We start from the raw sequence: 19093 nt of genomic DNA, 5'->3' as shown, positions 1-19093 counted from the left end.
TCTGAGCGCAAACCATCCGCTGTGCTTCACTCAGAGCCAATAAACACATTACAGAGAAGAACTTTAATTCTCATCAGATATTACTGTGCCTATTAAAAAGTTTTTCCAGGCAAAACCTCAGTTAGGATTAGAATATTAAATCAGTTAATATACTTCTCAATTTGAAGCAGAACTTCATAAACCCCTGTAAAAAGACCTCTCCCATTTATGAATATTTTTCTTGTAACTCAAAACTGGGCCAATTGCAAGTGTTTTGTCTTGTATTTGATGCGTACTTGCTGGGGCAGCGTACAGAAATGGCATTGCCGATTATCCCATTATAAACAGACAGACAAGGTTGGTTCAGTACCAGTCAGCACCTCACATTCTTCACAGACTGAAATTTTCAGGTGACAATTCTGGTTTGGTTCACTGGAGACTGAGCATATGCAATGAAAATCACTGCCGAAACAAGTGAACCCTTGAGCAATGAGACCTTTTGCACGTAAGTATTAACGTGTCAACTTTTCTGGGAATTCAGCATTTAACTGTCAAGATAAAGGCTCCAGCTATATCTAATAATCAGTCTCTGGTTTGAGAAGTGCAAAATTAACACCTACTGGCCTGGCTTTCTAATATGTTTTTTGATGTCAACTGTTCTGGAAAACACAAAGTGTGCTAAGGTGGCTTCAGTTTAAATGAATTTTCACCGGGAGAGCTACATTCAGGCAGTTAAATAGCTCTCAGACCCGAGTGGTTTTGTTTTTTTTTTCCTTTCTTTCTTGCAAAATATGCATGTGCTTGTGTAACTATCTACCTACCTACCTATCTGGTCTGGAAATATATAAACGTTTTTCCCACAGCAAAGCTTTACAACTGAACACATAAGGTGAGTTTTTTGCAAAGTAGCACTGATAGGAGAGCCTGCACTCGTACACTTCTTAAACATACACGCCCGCACACGTACACACATTTTAAGTGTTAGTTTGTGAAGAATACTGCATCACTTTTGGTTTTGACCATATGGTTAAAACTTGGTGCACATTTTGCATGACATTTTACGGCTGTGGCATTTTTGGTGCTATTTTAAACAAATCAGATCAAACAAATTCTACCATTCCTATCAAAGTAAGGAAAAGTAAAAAGAGGGAAAAATTTATCCTTGTGTGCAGATGCAGGTTTCAAGAGCTTAACTGTTTGGTTGCGGAGGTGAATTTCACTGGGATAAGTTTCATTTATCATTGATTAAAAGGCTGCATAATTCCCTAAAAAGGGACTTCTTGCCATGCATTGCTCGTGGATTTTGAATCAATTTCATGTAGTAGCATGAAATTCATGCCAAAATTTTTCTGAGAGTCCTGACTGATGGATTACTTCGTTTCTGTACGGCTCAGCTTCAGGTGCTTCTGTTTATGCTACCTTTGGCTTTATTTAGCTCCACGATACGCATTTGCAGACCTGACCATAACATCCTCCATATTTCTCTTTTGCTGCTCGCTTCCTTTTTTCATCTCCTCTTTTTTATACACACTTCAGCTGTTGTTTCCAGGCCGAACCCTTTTACTCACCACCACGTCCTTATAAGCAGCATTTTTCTCTCCTCCCACCCAAGCCCTTCTTTTCCTTCCTTCTGCGAGACAAGTGGCTCCGAGGAAGGACTCGCACAGCGGTCCATCGGGAGCGAACGGGTAGTTCACAAGGCTGAAGGAGACCGGTTCTGCTTCCCTGAACTTTTACAGGATGTCTCACTACATGTATTTCTCTCTATTTTCTCACAGTTGACAACCACAGATATTTTTTCATCATTTTCTGTCAGTTTGCTCTCACTTCTGGGCTCTTTCTTTTGTTGACACTGACACTGTCAGCTCCTCTCAGCAGCTTAGCTCCTTTCTTAATGGCACACAGAGATGCAATTCGGCTCCTGCGGTCTGACATTGGGGAACTCTTCCCCGCGGTGGGATTACAGCCTCCTTCCATGCTGGAGCAGCCTTTGTTTCTGATGCTCCTTATGCTGTGTATTATAAAATTCAGAATTATGCAGTTCAGCTGTAGCAGTCCCTGCTCTAAACTTTACAAACGTTGCTCTCTGTGTTCATCGTCCCCCAGTGAAAAACCCGAATAAATGAGTTTTGCAGCCTAACGACCGCCGTTTTCTGCCCTGGGCCAGGCAAGTACCAGGGGCACAATTTACCGATGCAGCTCAGAGGTCTGAGGCCGGCGGTTCTCCAGCATCACGGCTCGGGCAATCCCCCGGCAACCTGCCTTTGCTGTCAATTATTTCCAGCGGATGAGGGACCCAGCGCGGGAACACGAAGGCACAGCACCACCCCGATGGTTTTCACTGTTTGCCACAAGATTTGCTATGCTCTCGCTTTCCAGCTCTCTTCTTCTTTCATAATTTCTTTGTTATGATTTTTTCTGCTTCACAACTTCAAAGACCATATGAGGAATCTTGAGTCTACTAAATCGATAGGAAAAGTTGATTTCTGTGGGGACAGGTTTCACACTGTCTTTATTTAATAATAGAGGGAATATTATCCAGAATCATATAAGCCCATTGTCTATGAAAATCAATGGGACCTAGATTCCTAAGCCGTTTAAGTCTGTTTAAACATGGTGCCCATGGTTTATACAGGCTATGAAAGAAATACTTTGTTAAATGCTCAGAAGGAATTAACAAAGTATTTTGAGCGGGCTGGTACCTCTGAGAGGAGGAATCTTAGACTCTTCAATTAAAATATCTCAAAATAGACCACAAATTTGAATCTAACCCAAACACGCCTCCAGTGCTGGAGTGGGAATAGATGTCCTCCAAACATACTGTTGCAGTTAATTTGCATGGCCAAACGGAGGGAGTGGGGCCAGGTGGAAATCTAGCTAACAACAGGCCTGCTTCCATTTTGCCTCACTTTCTGACTTGCGCTTCCAGGTCCCGCGCTTGTCAGACGAGGAGGCACAAAAGTAAGGTTGCATAAATCTTAATAAATCTCTCACTAGTTTTGGCTTCATCTTTCCATTTTGGGCTCAGAAGTTCTGGATACAGAAAGCCAGTGTGCTGCCAATGCAGAAAAGGTGGGAGGAAGATCGTGAAATGCTTTAATTGAGACTAATTAAAAGCTGTTTGAGAACAGTGGAGGCTGGAGCTAGTCTGTTCTGTTGTCTTTTGCTTCCAACTACTACTGAGGTTCATAAAAGCATCTGGCCTGAAAACTGAGAGGAAGAGAGGATACATAGAAATGAAATTTCCAAAACTGAAGCAAGCAAAAGAAGCGAAAAAGCCCTGCCTTTGAGCAACGCTAGCCGCTGTGAACATATCACCCAAATACTCTGGCTCTGCCCTGAATCCCGAGTCAAACTCAAAATCAAGATCTAAATGAAATTCTTGAAATTAATACTTCCTACAGCTTTGTGCCCAGGAAACGGTCTCTGACAACAGCACTGCTCCTAAGGGCAGCCAGGGCTGGGCAGAAAGGGAGGCTGGGGGAAGCGAGGGATGAGGAGCCGCTGCCAGGAGGTTGCCAGCCGGGCACGCGGGAGCCACAACTGCCGCCTCGGCCGGACCAGGGCTGCAAAAACACGGTCCTGCAAGGACCAGGACAAATCCTAACTCCACAGCTTCCACAAGAAAATGCAAATTCACTTCTGTGATTTAAGCTTTCCCTTAAGAGTCGCACCATTAAGCTCACAAACACAACTTCTGCAAGTGAAAGAAGGAAGGATGGGAAAAATAGATATTCTGCAATTCATGTTTATGGCAGGGAATCTTCTATGGCAAATTCCTACAACAATACACAATTCAATAGTAACAGCCATTTTGAATCCATTCTAAGAGTGAACTAATTCTTTACTAAACTGTAGCAGAGAGCTAAAGCAAAACAACTATAGAAAATTTTGATTTTTATCTTTAAATTATACATTTTTTTTTCACATGATTACAAAAAATTCTAGGCAGAAAAAGCAACTGAAGTAACTTGAGCCCTCACTTTTACAGAAATTAGCACCAGGATTAATTGTTATCAGGACATGATTTTCTGCAACTAATTTTTCACAAGTATTTACACAATAGATATTTCAAGTGAGCAAAATAAATGTAATCTAACTAGCTGTCCTGCTGCACTGAAAGCAAACACGTACTGCTGTTAGACTTCAAATAGCTAATAAAAAAATTAGGCATCTTGCATTTTGCAGAACAAACAAGACAACTGCATTCCATGCAGCAATCCTTCTGTGTAAGTATTTACATTGATTAGATACGCGCACGAAAACGCACTGGGGAGCGTTTGATTCTAGTCTGAGGCTGTAAGCAGGCACTCGTCAGCCAAGAGTATCAGTTACTGCTGTGATGCATATTTGGATATGCGTTATCAGACTGTGCCAAAAAAACTTACACGGGTAAAGTTTAGGACTAATATTTTTCAAGTGAAATTCAAGAAATACCACTCAACTAAATAATTTAGCTCAAGCCTGGGATGGATACAACCTGGATGTAAAAGGAGAGGCACTCGCTTTTCTTGCCTTCCAAAGAGGTTCGAGACAAAGATTTTAAAAGTGCACCTGAAATTAGGTTTCCAACGGGTTCCTAATCAGGTAGATAAATAAAGTTTTTGATTTTCAGTAGCTGAGCTCTAGACCTAGAAAGGTATGAAAGGCTCCAGACCTAGAAGGGCTCAGGAAAGCTCTACAAAGCCTTTTCCAAAACAACAACAAAAAAAAACAGGGATGAGGGACAGGGACATGCAGGAGGGCCTAAGAAGGGGTCCCTGGAAAGTTCTATATTCAGAAAGGGCCCATAAGAAAGCTGGCTCTAGAAAAGGCTGCTGAGCTAGAAAGGGCTGCAGAAGGGCTCTGGAGAAGTGCTAGGTAGGCTCTGCGAAAAAGCTCTAAAAGGCTTCCAAACCATCCCAGGGAAAAGACTTAGGGAGTCTCTAGATGTGCTCCGGAAGCTATGGATGCCCACCCACCACCCCTTCCCCCAGCTCCGAAAAGCTCTGGATCTAGAAAGGCCCCAGATCTACAAAGGTGCTAGATGTCTTCATAAAGGCTCTTGACATCTCTACCAAAGGTCTAGATCTTTGGATTTCAGACTCTCAGCAACTTTTAGGTCGAGAAAGCAAGAGAAATCTCTAGGCAGTGCTAGATCTAGAAACGTCCTTTTAAAAAGTCTTCTCTTCTTTATGCCTTCAAAACAAATCAAAAAAGACTGAAACAAATAGCATTAAGTTATAAATCCTTCTGGATGGCAGCATACAAAAATCATTGCACAATGAAATTAGTTCCTCATGACTAGGCTACTCATACCAAGTTTCAAACATTTGACCTTTCCTGATTCCCCGAATTTTTGGCATACCTTTCATGAGCCACCCAACACACTTATATACATAGTTCACAATAGTAATAGCAAAAAACCCGCTGGTTTTGTTGTCACTATTGATATGGACGAAGAAATATAACTCCGAACGGGCAACAAAAATAGAAGAAAAAAGAAATACATATGGATGGAGGACCTGAAGGGTTTTACATCGTATCATGACTTTCCCCAGTTCTCGCCAGAGACAGCTACACGCTGTTCAGTTTCCCATTTTGCTTTGAGCAGTTGATTGAATGGCTATTGAGTGATGTTCAGACATTTATGATTTTCCTGCAATGTGACCTACATTGCTAAACTTCATAAATTTATTCTCTAAGGCAGTGTATCATTTTGCATGCCATCGCCATCCCAAAGGAATCTATCAGCAGGAGATGAGGCCCAGTTTGTAAAAGCTGAATGTCCTTCAGACATTTTTAGCTAATTTGTTTGTAAATGGGAGTGTTATTGTCAGTGTAACATACTGCATAAAACGGTGCTCTCTCTCATTCCGTTTGTGCCTCTCTCTGTAGCCTGAGCTTCATAAAGCACAGCTATAAATGCAACTTCTGTATGGCATGCCACAAATGGATAGAACCAATTTCTGTCTTGACATTTGCATTCTTTTCTCCTCTGCTGACACAGTGTCTTTTCATTTTTTTTTTCCTTGGCAGAAACAAGGGTAGAAAAGATGCCGAAGCAAACACGGCATCATGCAGAGGGGAAATCGGGCATTCTTAGCTGTCGTTGCCCAGGCTGCGGCTCCTGCCACGTTACCTTCTGTGGCTGTCGCAGCTCACTTTCGTTTGACTTCAGCAGCTTGTAAGCATAACTCAGGGCAAACTTAGTCCTAATAATAATACTGGAGGTATCACTAATACCGCCAAAGCGACACTTCCTGGTACTAAAACCTTTTCAGTCTTTGTTTACAACCAGTTTTGAGACCTGAGAAGTACCCAGGCAGCCAGGGAACAACACCCTGTAGAGCTCCCTCGTGCTGACATGCTTCAAAGCCCTGCCCTTTCTAAGCTGTTATTATTACAGTGTTGTTTTGACAGGATCTGCAGACTTTCCGGTTCCCCTTAGCACCTGGAGCAATTTCCAGGCCAGAAGTATCACTGTGCTGGATTTTTTGACTCCCTTTCTGCTGGTTATTGCAGTGCAATGCTTTCAGTCACACAACCATACCCACACTTTCTTTTACAGCTTTCAAATGTGGCAGTTTGCAGCTATGTAAAGCTTCAGTGACCTGACAATAGAATCAAATGCCTATATCGCTTTTTTCACTTACACTGGTTTTATGCCTTGAATTCTGTAAGCTTTCTCCTGATCTGTGTGCTGTTGTGAAGACGGACCAGGAGTCCAAAGACCAGCCCTCACTCCTCCAAGATGTAGGACAATCTTCCTCCGACCTAGTCAATGCGACAGTTTCCATCCCAGCAGCGTGCGACATCTCTGCAGGAAGGACGCCACGAGCTCTGGTGACTGCTGGCCTCAAACCTGCCCTGTACTCAAACTCCAGATTTGTGCCAGCCCATTTGGTCTCCCTCCCCCTAACGCCGTGCAACACTTCCAAATGCCCAAACCAGAATACACCGGGCAATGCGAAAGACTTGGAATAGAGGTGGAAAAGCCAGCCCCATGCAAAGCTCAATTATTACAGTTATTCACTTTATAACACCCAGACGCTGTTACATGTGTGGGAGGTCCCCTATCCCATAGATGCGTGGAGGGTTGGTGGGTGAGAGGAGGAGAGCAACACACACAAAGTACCAGCCCTGAAAATCTTAAAAAAAATGGCTAATGTAGGATTTGCCTTCATCAAAGCAGATATTTCTTAAATCACAGGCAGGCATTGTTATTGGTGGATGTGGATGAACAACTGAATTAAAAGAAAAGGAGGGGCATTGTCTGCTCAGCCTGCCTCTGCATGCTCCCACCACCATCGACATTCCCTTCTCAGCAGATGTCCTTGGGGCTTGGACTCCAGGATGTCAGGGACCAGCTTTCACTACCCCATTTCTTATGGTAGCTCTGCAGTATAGGTAGAAACCACATATATATGTAAGTATATAGACATAGTTATAGATAGGTATACATTATCTGTGTGTGTATATATATCCTTCTTGCATACATTTTGCCCACTATGTCTCCTCAACAGATGAAAAAAGTCAGATGTAGTCACTGATGCATCTCAACCCCTCGCAGACTGCCGCCAGTCTGGCGAAGCTGCGCTGAACAGTTTCAGCAGCCTAATTCAGCGCAGCAGGTAGAAGGCCTCTGCCACAAATAACTCACCAGCTAGCCTCCAGCCTACTGCAACCATATTCATACGAGAGAGAGAATCAAAGCCTGCTTGCGCACGAAGAATAAGAAGTGAAGCAACCAGGTAAGTTGGCTGTTTGGGAAAGACTGACATTAGAGCCTCAAAAGGAACCAGGCTTCTCGGCTGGGAGCCCCTTCCCCAGAGAGCTAAAAGGGGATCAGGTGCTCGGGGAGCTGCGCAGTGTGCCAGAGCCTCGGCCAGGCGAGGACGGTGGGCAGCTGGAGGAAGCCCGGGGGTGGCAGGGCAGCTTGGATGTGCCGGTGTTGCTGGGTGGGTATGTATGGGAGCTTTGTGCACGCGCAGGCAGCATTTGGTGAGTGTGGAGGCTTCTGTTAGTCGCAGAGGTGCGCCTGAGAGCACCCAGACTCGGGGCTGCGCTCCTGTCTTCTTGCCAGCCATCCAATTCTTACAGAAGATTCTTCCTTCTTGCAATTTCTCATTAGAAACACGTGATTAAAAAACAAATTTAAATCTGGCTCTGTATAGAAAAAGTAAGAGAAAAGTCATGAGCAGAGGTCTGTCAGGTCTCCTTCATTCCACCATCAAGAATCTAACACCCCTGCCTCAACAATCAAAAGAAAAGGATGCAATCGCTGGAAGAGTTGATTAAAATGCACAGAGTCTTTTACTCAGTAGTGCATTATTTATGGCCGACAATTGAAACAAATTGCTGTGTTGCAGGTGACCAAGATAATAAGAGCACTTGGGCTTTAAGGAAGAACCTGCAGTGTGACTTCATCACACGCTATCTCGCTTCTATGACTAATATTTCAAATTCAGTGATAGAATAATTTGATTAGAATATAAATTAGCTGTGATGAAACCATCCTGCTTTTGGTTTGATATTCTAAAAATCACATTATACACCTACCAGTTTGATTCATGAGCTCTCAACAGACTTTTTTCCACCTGAGCTCCTAATCCTATGAGCCTCTTTTCTCTCAGTTCCTGTTAGAGAAAGGCTACTTAACCTCTCCTCTACCCCTGGGAAAAGATTATTTTATCTTCTACCTGAAGATCCTTTTTTAAAAAGGCTTTCAGCTTGGTTTTGCCTCAAAGAAATACTAGTGATGCTTGTTCCTGCATATGCTATTATGGTTGGAACAATTTTGTATAGGCTTATGGTTTCCAAAGACTAACAATTAATTGAGGCGAGTGGCTCGTTTTTGAAAAGGTTTGAAACTGCCTCAGTAAAGGCTCTGTCCATTACCTGTTTTGGTCTATTTTTCAGAAACACATACATTCTCTTAGGATACAGTTGCTCCTCGCTACACACTCGCCACTCACTACCCTTTCAATTAAGTTTGGAAAAGCACCCAGCGAGAAGCCCCAGTTCCACTGAAGTCGGTGGCAAACCAGTTGCTGATTTCGCTGGGATGATGACTTGCACTCTAGTTAGCTTCTCTGGTACTCCAGCAAAGCCAGAGAAGAAAGAACATTAAGTTAAGCAGCAGAGTAAAAAGAACCAGAGAGTAAGACAACTTTACACTGGAAAAAAATACCAGCTTTTCTGGGCTCCTTCATGCAGCGAAACATAGAAAAAAATAATAATAAAGATCTTTTCTAAAAAGAAAAAAGCTCTGAAAGCCTTCTGTAAGGGAAGACCACAAACTAAAATTAAAGGGCCTATAAGTTGTCATTTCTGCTTTGTGTGCTTTTTGTTCGGCGATTTCACAAATACACATAAAACTTATTTCTGCAAAGCGCTGAAAAACACAGTTCAGAGATTTGGAATATTTATGAAACTTTAATTACACGTAACTAGAACAGTATTATCAAAAGCCTCACACAGGCAGAGGCCTAAAAGTAAATCAATAGCAGAGGTAGTTTTGCAATACTTAGCTACAGCGCAAACAAAGTTGTTGCTTTCTGATGGCAGGCAGCTCTCTCTCTGACCAATTAGAATAGTACGCATATAATGTTAAAAAAGCCAGTGAAAAAGCATTTTACTTTTACAAGAATGCAGTATATACCGTTGGGTATGTAGAGAAACACCTAAAGGGATAGTGGGTCTTCCTCCGACCTGCAATACTAATTAATTAATAGGTTCCACGTAATCCTGCAGTTGCTTTGTGATACCCTACTCTGAACCTGGCTTACAAGTACTTCAGCCTAGAATCAATTTGTTTTTTATGCCGGCAGCTCGCTCCCCCTGTTTCTCACCCATTCATCACATCATATTTTTGTCTTTCACATTTTCCTTTCCTGCCTCCAAACGTACCCAGTGAAAGTTCTGTTCAGGCTGTGCTTGCTCCAATGAGCAGACCCTCATTGCTGCTTTCAAGTGAGGTCAGCATGTCCTGGGAGCTTTTTGTTCTGCTCAAAAGGCTTCCACAATGCCACTGAAGCATATTGTGCCCGTGCAGCTGCCGGTGGGGAGCGCCTGCAGCACTTGTGACTGCGGGAGCAATGTCAGCATTTGCATTTTTGAGATATATACTACATTTTCAAGCAATTCTGCTCATCTTTACTCATGCTTTCCAGCATTCTGTCTCTCACTTCATTATTTCAAGTAGTTCATCAACAGCATTACTTGTTGCTCTCTCCCCTCTCCTCCATCATTCCAAGTAGGCTGTGCAGGACATGGCATTCTTGCCATGTATGGGTTGCCTTTAAAACCTCTTCTAGAAATCTGCCTTTTAATTTGACCTATGCAAGCAAATTGCCTATGTAAGTAACACTGCCACATTTTCATAAGGGAGCAAAGCATTTTGCAGTGTCACTGGAGTTTATGTGAAGCAACACAATATAGATGGTTCCCTCACATGGAGAACTGCTGAACAAAGGCTGATGAAGTGCAAATGTCAAGAAAAAGTCTTCAAACCAGACCTTTCATTTTGGAACACAGCGGTGACAGTTATTAACACCATCAATCAGGCCAGAGCTATTGCTTTGGCACAGGCTCATGCCTAGCGGGACTGACATCAGCAAGAGAGCAAGGCCATGGTTACAGGCTAAGAGACAGCTCTTGGGATTCATTTTCTGCTGCCTTGCAAATGTTTGGTCTCTGTATTTGCAGGGACTGTGCTCAAGATTGGTTTAAACAATCCCAAATACTAACTGCTACCACTACTACAGATATAAATGACTCGAGGTTCAGAGTGGTGGAAATTCAGCCCACATATTTCTCATGGGAGGAAAGATGCAGGAGGAAATTGCAAGATGGTAGAAATATCTGCTAATTCTCCCCTTGGCTTTCACCACAGCAACGGAGGCAGAAGAGAAGCGAAGCTTATCACTCAAGCTGAGCTGAAGTGTTTTTACTTTCACACAAAACCTCCCACAACGTCAATATAACTTCTATGAACACTGGATCTAATGAAGTCTGGTTTCCTAAGGACTTCCGTCTCATGGCTGACTGACTTGGGAGTTTAATAAGATCCAAGCACCAAATGAAGCTTTTCCTGTCAATGGAGCATTTATTAGATCCTGAGTGGAACCTCTGGAGTTTAATAAAAGAAAACTCATGCTGCGATATTTCCTTTTGAAAGGGCACTTCAGGGCTCTCTCCTCCAACTGGATTAAATTTTTTATGGAATGTGTAGGAATTTACTTGCTGTGAAGGCTGGTGTTCCTCTACAAATTTGTTCGAAATTGGCACAAAATTTTGATTTGTTGTGAGGAAGAGAACACTGACAGACAGACATATCCACAATATGTGCTCTCATTTGCTACCAATAACCAGGCTAAAAAATTTCTGTATACCCTAGGGATGCAGCAAACACTACGAGAGTGTGCACATTTGAGAAACAGAGCAACCTAGAGATGCCTCTGATCTAGACCAGGATCAATCCCAGATTCAGCAGGCAGTGAAACAGAATGATGATCCCCTCTTTTTCCGTCTTTCGCTCTCCATCCCAGTCTCTTCCCTTGGCACTTCTGTTGCGGCTTGTGGCCAGGAGGCCCGGCCACAGGTCCTGCTTGCGGGGTGGTCTCCCCGGCCAGCCCACAGCCGGTGCAAGTTCAGAAAGCAGTCAGCAGTGCAGCAAGTCGAGAACTCAGTAGGAGTATTTTAGACCAAAACTTATGCCCCTGATTTACAGTACCTACACAGTCTTCCTATGCAAAGGGTATGGGGAGGGGGTGAGATGTAGCGGGTAATTCTGTTCTCTTCAGCTGGGCTTCAATTTGGCAGGAGGAGGTATTCAGTAGACCGTACAGCTGGGAGTTCACGTAGCTCAATCCATGGGGCCTCCAGCTCAGATGCAAAAGTTCAACATGGGTTTATGAAACATTTAATTAACCTACAACAAAACAGCTTTCAAAGAACAAATGAAGATTGGGAACCAGACCTAGAAGAAGCCAAGGATTGAGCAGCAGGGGCACCCAACTGGAAAGTCCAGCATTCAGATTTATTCAGTAGACCGTACAGCTGGGAGTTCACGTAGCTCAATCCATGGGGCCTCCAGCTCAGATGCAAAAGTTCAACATGGGTTTATGAAACTTTTAATTAACCTACAAAAAAACCAGCTTCCAAAGAACAAATGAAGATTGGGAACCAGACCTAGAAGAAGCCAAGGATTGAGCAGCAGGGGCACCCAACTGGAAAGTCCAGCATTCAGATTCTGGGCGCTGTAGATTACTGTGGTGAATATTAAAAATCGCAGAAGATGTGAAGACCAACACCACCTTTTGATATTCTTGAAAATCATTTTGCCTTTAAAATTTAGCTCATGTTCCAGTATTCAGGGTTTCCGAGGCAGCATTTTCAAAAAATATGACCACCTCTATCAGAATGAAAGATACTGGAATAACTGATTTTAATGTAGGTGTCTGCTAAAATCCTGGCACCAGTGTTGAGTATATACACATATATATTCATAAACCTAGGTGTGAATAGCCGTTTTCTTTAGATTTGCTCTTTGTTAACTAATTGAAGAACACTAAAATAATCTGTGCTGAGAAGAAAAGTCATCCAAGTTTTGTACATGCTGAAACAGTACTGCGAACGCTGGCGTATCATATAAACACCTCAACTGAATGTCCTTTTCCTTCTAAATTCAGATTAACATCTTCACAGTGAAGTATGAGATCGAAGTAATTAGTCAGAGCTTGGTGGTTTATTTGCCACAACATATAATCTTTCAACCCCAGCTGTCCTTCCCTCCCCTTGTTATGAATGCAGAATACTATGCTTAAGAATGAGAAGGTGGTGAATAACAAACACAGAATGATTAATAAGAAGTGTTTCCATCAAAACTGATATTGGAATAAATGATTAAACCCTTTCATAATCAACTCATTTATTAAAGTGAATGTTTTAAAGTGAAAGCTTGTCATTTATGGTTGTTTTCGCAATGGGCAGTTATTCAAGTGTTTACTTCAAGAGTACTTTTTTGTACTTTGGTAAATCAAGAAATATTGATTTTGAGCAAGTCGTTGATTTTATTGTCAGAACAAATTTAGCTTTGAGAATTGATTTTATTAACCTATTTCATAAGTCCCTCTAAATGCACAATTTGTGAGCAACCCACATTCTCTTGATGTAAATGCCATTTGTAATTTAGCCAAAAAACAATTTAAGTGGAGATGGGCCAAATTCATTTTTCATTTATGTATATGCCAGTCTGGAATAAACTCAGCAGTCTTGCAAGGATATGCAATTGTTTCTTACTAAGTGAAAATATCATTCCTGTATTTTCGTTGATATCATTTCAGATTAACATGCTTGACTTCAAGGGGATATGATTATTTCATAGAGTTTTCTGGTTATCAGCAACAATTTTAGAAGATGAGCAAATTTGATACAGTTTCTCTTCAGAACATGCATTCCTGGCATTTATTTCATGGCTATGTTTTACTGTGTATGTGAAAAAACTCAGAAGTATGGACTTTGTGAAAAATTTCAAGAAGTAGATTCACTTAAACCCTCACAAAACAAATCCTCCAAACAAGAAATACTTCCAAAAGCTATATGTACATCTGTACTGCAGATTGTCCACAATGTGACTTCACTTAACAGTGACAGAAATTTAAGTATTACTATACTTAGACTTTAGAAAATGAGACTGGCCACTTTTTAGGGATACTTTAGTATGTCATCATTTATTATGTTGTTTAGAATATTTACTGGCATGCATTCACAATTTATCTGAAGATTATTTCAATCTATATGATAGGAATAGATCTCGATTTCCCAAAATGCTGAACATTTGCAAAATTTTGAAAAATGTGCAGCAATAGCTTCCCGTAGGTGCTGCAGCATGGAAGCACCTGGATTTTTCAGGGGAAAAAAAAGTTTATTTCTGTTTCTATGAAAAGAAGGCACTACCTGAGCTGAATGCTGATGTCCTGAGAGCAATATGAAGAAGAATTTGTCCTATGACATGCTTTTTCTTATCTACAATTTTTCAGAAGCCCTTTCTCCATGGCATTGGAACTATGTAGTAGAGTAAGATAAACTGAACCTGCTTCTGGCAAGTAGCCAACCTACCAAAAAATAGGATTTTAGGGCTATTTAAATCTACTTACAAATTTGGCGTATTTAATTTCAGCCCCAAAAGTTCACCTTTTAAATTTAATTTTAATTTAAAAAATAATTTTATTTCTGCATTCGCCAGCCCCCCTGCTGCAACTTATTTACTAAAATGTATTTTTATTTTTTAAAAGGAATCGAAAACGATCAAAACTCACCATTTCAGATCTAGTGAGACATTTTGTCACTGAGCAAAATGAGCAAAAATTTGAACATAAATACACAGCCACACATTATATGGCCAGTAAAGCAATTATTTGTACAGCCTGAGATGCAGCTCACAAGGAGAAGGCAGGGAGCAGATGTTGCACCTGGCACCGTTCCCTGCACCTCAGAGATCTCTAATCTGGTTATTGATGCCCCAGGCAGTTGTTATATGTATCCAAGAAGCAAGCAAATGTGCTTCAGTCAGCTTCAAGTTCCATCAAGCATTGCTCCTGCCAGCTGGTATGTAGCAACGGAGCGGAGAGTCAGTGCCTCCAGCTGAGGAGCACTGCTTGCTGCAGTGGGTTCCTGCTCATCATCTGCAGGACTGGCTATCCTGCAAGAAGAGGTGCCAGAGCAGAAGCCAAGGTGCCCTGAAGCCATATGATCTTAAGACAATTACTAGGCTAGTTTAAGCTTGGGTTTAGCACAGCTAAGCCAGCTGACCCTATGCTGCTCTACATGGAATAATTACGTGTCTGCTGGCCCAGAGATGATACAAAGGCCTGTCCATCCCAGAACTGGGAACAGGGAAGCTGGGGTTCCCCTCCCCACGTCTGCAAATACTTAAGGTGCAGTGAAAGGTGAAATGGAACAAGGACACATTTTTCTGTTTTGACTCTAGTAACAAAATCCCTGAGTGCTTCTGTGACAGCAGCATTACATTCCATCATTTATCCCTGGGAAATTTGGTAAGAACCACTCAAAACATTGACTCCACATTCTTCGTGTATGTGAATACAAGACTATAGTCATCTGCTATTACTCAAAGTCTACTTAGAAACAAGGAGCAAGCTCTTACCATTCTTGCGCAGTGTATTTTAACTGTGACTTTCCAATTAGGAAGGACTGAGACAAGGGCAGAGGGAAAATGAAATGCAAAATTAACTGGATCCTAGTTATTAGCTTACACAGCCCATAATATAACTTTAGTATGTTACTTGAATGCCTCAAGATTTTTTTCAAGGACAGCTTTTCCCCCGTTTTGAAGCTGATTGATTAATCCAAGTGTTTACTGGCAAAGGCCAATCCCTTCCCTGTGCTATCTCTAAGTGTGTCTCACTGACTAGTCAAGGGTACCATTTATGTTTCTTCATGTTTATCTATGTATCTTTTTTAGCATAAACTAGAGATTTTTGGTAAGTGTCTTTTAGTCAAATTTCTTTTACACTGGTCTTGAAAGAAGAACTGAAAAGCACTTTGAGAAACGTATTGAAATGCAGTAGCTTCACTGCAATACCACTTCACTGCAAAATTACTATTGTGTAATTACTTACTGTAATGCTCCTCCATGATTTAGAACAGACTTAGATGTAAACAGAATATGTATTTTTTCCATTTAGTAGTTCAAGCAAATCAGTCTGTGCTGGACTAAAAGAGGGTACTCTCAACATCTGATAAACTCCTTAGAAGATACATCTCAGAGTAGCGAGCAAGTTTCTAAAGCATTATGTACTTTTTATATAAGTCCCTCTACACATTTATATGTCACGTCCTGGAAAAAAATCAGGTGTATAGTTTTGCATTTATATGGCACACCTTAAAATAACCATGTGAACAGAAGATCCACTCCACACTGTGCAGTCCAGAATTACCTGATTCATCCAGCATATTCTGATATATAACCCTTGTACAAGAAACTAAGTTATCTGTCTCCACAATGTGTAGAAAAGTGACAACACATGAAAACCAGGCGTCTACCTGAGTGATGTCCATTCCAGAGTCACAGCTCAATGGCTGGGTTGATGTGAGGCCATTCGAACCTATTATTGTTGTGATCACGCCGTTCTCATCAATTTTCCGAATCATGGTGCCGTCAACAAAGTAAATAAATCCGTGCTTATCTACAGTGATACCTGGACGAAGGGAAAGGGTAAAAAAGAGTGTTAGTACTGACATTATCTAGATTAAAAAGTATAAGCTTAAAACGTGTCCTCTCCTCTTGGACTCTGAAAACCTGCTGATTAAAAAAAGTATGACTTTTTTTTTTTTTTCCTACCTGTTGCCTATTTGAGGCTTATATATAAATTGTATACGGGAAGATCATACCCATAAATCAGGCTGTCTTTGACTTACAGAGAAAAAGGGAAGATATGAGGAAGAAACAGGACAAAACAGCAGAGACTTTGCTTGTAATTTAATTCTATACACATAGAATTAGGGTCTTCGGTAACTTTGCTTCACGTCCATCACAGAGTGGGACAAGACTATTTTTTATAACAACTTACCTTACAAGTTGATTTTTCTTCATTTTCACTTTCTTAATTCTCACCCAGAAGGAATTTTTTTTTGCTACTCTACTGTCTGAATTAGCAGAGCATCTGAGCAAGGAAGAAGCGCCCACAGAAAGTGAGAGAGACTTCTGTTGTGATCTGGGCTGAACATACAAACGGTGCAAAGCAGGCAGGAGGAGTATCTGTGCTGCAGAATGTATTGCAGTGCAGTGCTGCCCAAGGCGATGGTCACGTACTGCAACCAGCCTCACGACAACAGCTAGAAAACGTTCTCCCGCTTCTGGATCTGCAATAGCTCAAGCACCAGTGCGCTGCACCGCACAGGAGGGATGGAGCCGGAAACAAATGCGAGGGCTACGCGAAAGGAAAGGTCACGGTCTTCTGCATTTCAGTGGGGAAACTGCGGAACGGAGGGCTTGCTGCCTTCCACCAGCAGCGTCACAACTCATGTCACAACTCATGGCTGTCCCTGGTCTGCCTCGGTCCAACGCTTTCGCCCCAGTTCTTCCTGCATTCGATTTGTTAGACTTTTCTATATTGCATGAATGGTAAGTAAGATCTTTTTCCCTGAAATGTTAAAAATATAGCTAGAAAAGCACTTCTATTCATGTTAGGTTCGTGAAATCCTTTCTACCAAAACCGCTCGATTTTTTGCTTTAAACTACTTCATAATTTCCCATTTAAAGTTGCATAACTTTGCAATTATAGCAGCTGCTGTGCACAGCCAAGCTATTTTAATAATGAATTTATGTTCTGCTACACAGAAATGAAAGGCAGAGGACTTGAACAGATGGTTTGGACAGTGGCTTATACGGTTCTTGATTTTTGTCCCCTGCATTTAGCACAACTGAAGGCTGCATGTACTCCGAGTTTCCAAAACACCTGTCTGCACGCCCGTTAGGATCTCACACAGCAATTCCACACACCATTAAAAAAGAAAAAAAAACCCCAAACTGAATTCCCTCACCTCTCAGCCCCATTTCCTTATACTTAATTTAATTTCTTTAAATATATAGGAGCAGTTGTAGCCGGGGGGCAAGGCAGAGCAAGCAGTCTGGGGGGCAGGGGCAGGACCAGGCGGCCCTGATGGGGAACATCCATCTCCCATGGGGCTGGGAGATGGGGGCACAGTCCCCCCGGCCCCTAAGTGAATCCGTACCTTGCAGCTGGTAACGCCTGGGGATTGAGTTACATCCGCACTTGAGTGCAATATGCTTTCCCTTACAGTGTTAACACCCAGACAAACCGCCCAGGGCCGCTTCTTTTCTAACAGAAAGCAGGAATAACGTCCATGCCAGTTTTTCTGTGGTGGCCAGGAGGTTAGCGAGGGCTCGGCTCTCCCCTCTGCCGGAGCAGGCTGACCTGAGCGAGGCTGCGAAGGCCTCGCAGGGGACAGGCTTTCACCCTGTGGCACCGTGATGGCACCCTGCCATCATGGCCCCCACCGCCCAGTTCCCGCCCAGAGGTGGCTCCTCACCGCAGGTGACGTTTAAGCACCTTGCAAAAGTCTGAGGGTGTCACCCCAAAAAAACCTAAAGGCCACGGTGGTTAACTTCAGCATCTCGTGCTCCTACTACGTCCAGCTTTCAGGCTATCTATCGGCGGAGTGTTGGTAGCTGAAATTAGTTCTTTAAATTGTCAATTCAGTGTATTCATCCGGCTGTCAACCACCATTAGAAGAGGGGTATTCACCATCCTGTCACCTTCTCCATCCAGGGCAAAAAATGTCCACAGACTTATGAAGTGCTGCAGGGTACGGGGTTAGGCTACGTCACTTCGTTACGTGAAATGGCTGATCACTGAAACATCCCATTCTCCAGGATGGATGTCATCTGGGGGATTGAAATCACCTGGGGGACTGGATGGGGGGGAAATCTGTGAGGTTATAAAAAGGCTAAAGGAAGAGCAGCCATCTTAGGGCCTGTCTCCCTGCTGGCCTGTGAGCTTGTGGCTCGTGCCCCCTTGGTACTGGCTCCCCCAGAGAACCATTACTCTTTAGAGAGTGACGGTGCTTTTGGAAACGACAGCATGACTGGCAAGTTCACAGCTGTTTGCTTCCGAGAGGTCCAATTCTAAGGCTGAAGGTTTGAAGGAGAGCTGAGGTAAAAGGGTACATCTGAGACGCAAAACGGTTTGATGTTGGGAGGGTGACCTGTGTGTTCCCGTTTTTGGGAGAGAATGCCTCTGTCTGTCCCTCACGCATGCCGAAGAGACTTGGCACCGAAGAGACTTGTGTGTGCAAAAGGCTAGAACTGGGGGTGGCCGCAGGGCTGGCGCCGAGGGCCGGCCGCCGCTTCGGAAACAAAGGCTTGGTGTGTGAAGCAAACTGCAAGGTCTCTTTTGATACAACTGAGCTACTAAAAATCCACCCTAAAACTCCCACCTGAAGCAAAAAGAAATCCTGCCTGGTTATTAAAGACCATATGAACAATTAATATCTAACTCTGATGAGGTTTTTCCAAATGTTATCCTGAGGGAGCGCGCATGACAGAAGCTGACAGAGCAAACCACACTGAGAGGACTGCACCCTC

At 42.6% G+C, this 19093-nt stretch overlaps 1 protein-coding gene across 1 annotated transcript in view; it reads right to left on the bottom strand.

Annotated features, from left to right (window-relative positions):
• Positions 1-19093, bottom strand: part of TENM1 (teneurin transmembrane protein 1) — a gene marked incomplete at its 5' end in the record, with an annotated part of 66247 nt that overhangs the window by 29281 nt on the left and 17873 nt on the right. The window contains one exon of the mRNA XM_010290255.1: positions 16030-16184. Within this exon, the coding sequence (XP_010288557.1) occupies positions 16030-16184 (155 nt within the window). The remainder of the gene's footprint in view (positions 1-16029; positions 16185-19093) is intronic.

This window comes from Phaethon lepturus, unplaced genomic scaffold, assembly GCF_000687285.1.
Source record: "Phaethon lepturus isolate BGI_N335 unplaced genomic scaffold, ASM68728v1 scaffold48320, whole genome shotgun sequence".
In the NCBI taxonomy this organism is placed as follows: domain Eukaryota; kingdom Metazoa; phylum Chordata; class Aves; order Phaethontiformes; family Phaethontidae; genus Phaethon; species Phaethon lepturus.
The sequence above is the reverse complement of the archived record's forward strand: the minus strand, read 5'-3'. Positions and strand labels throughout refer to the sequence as shown.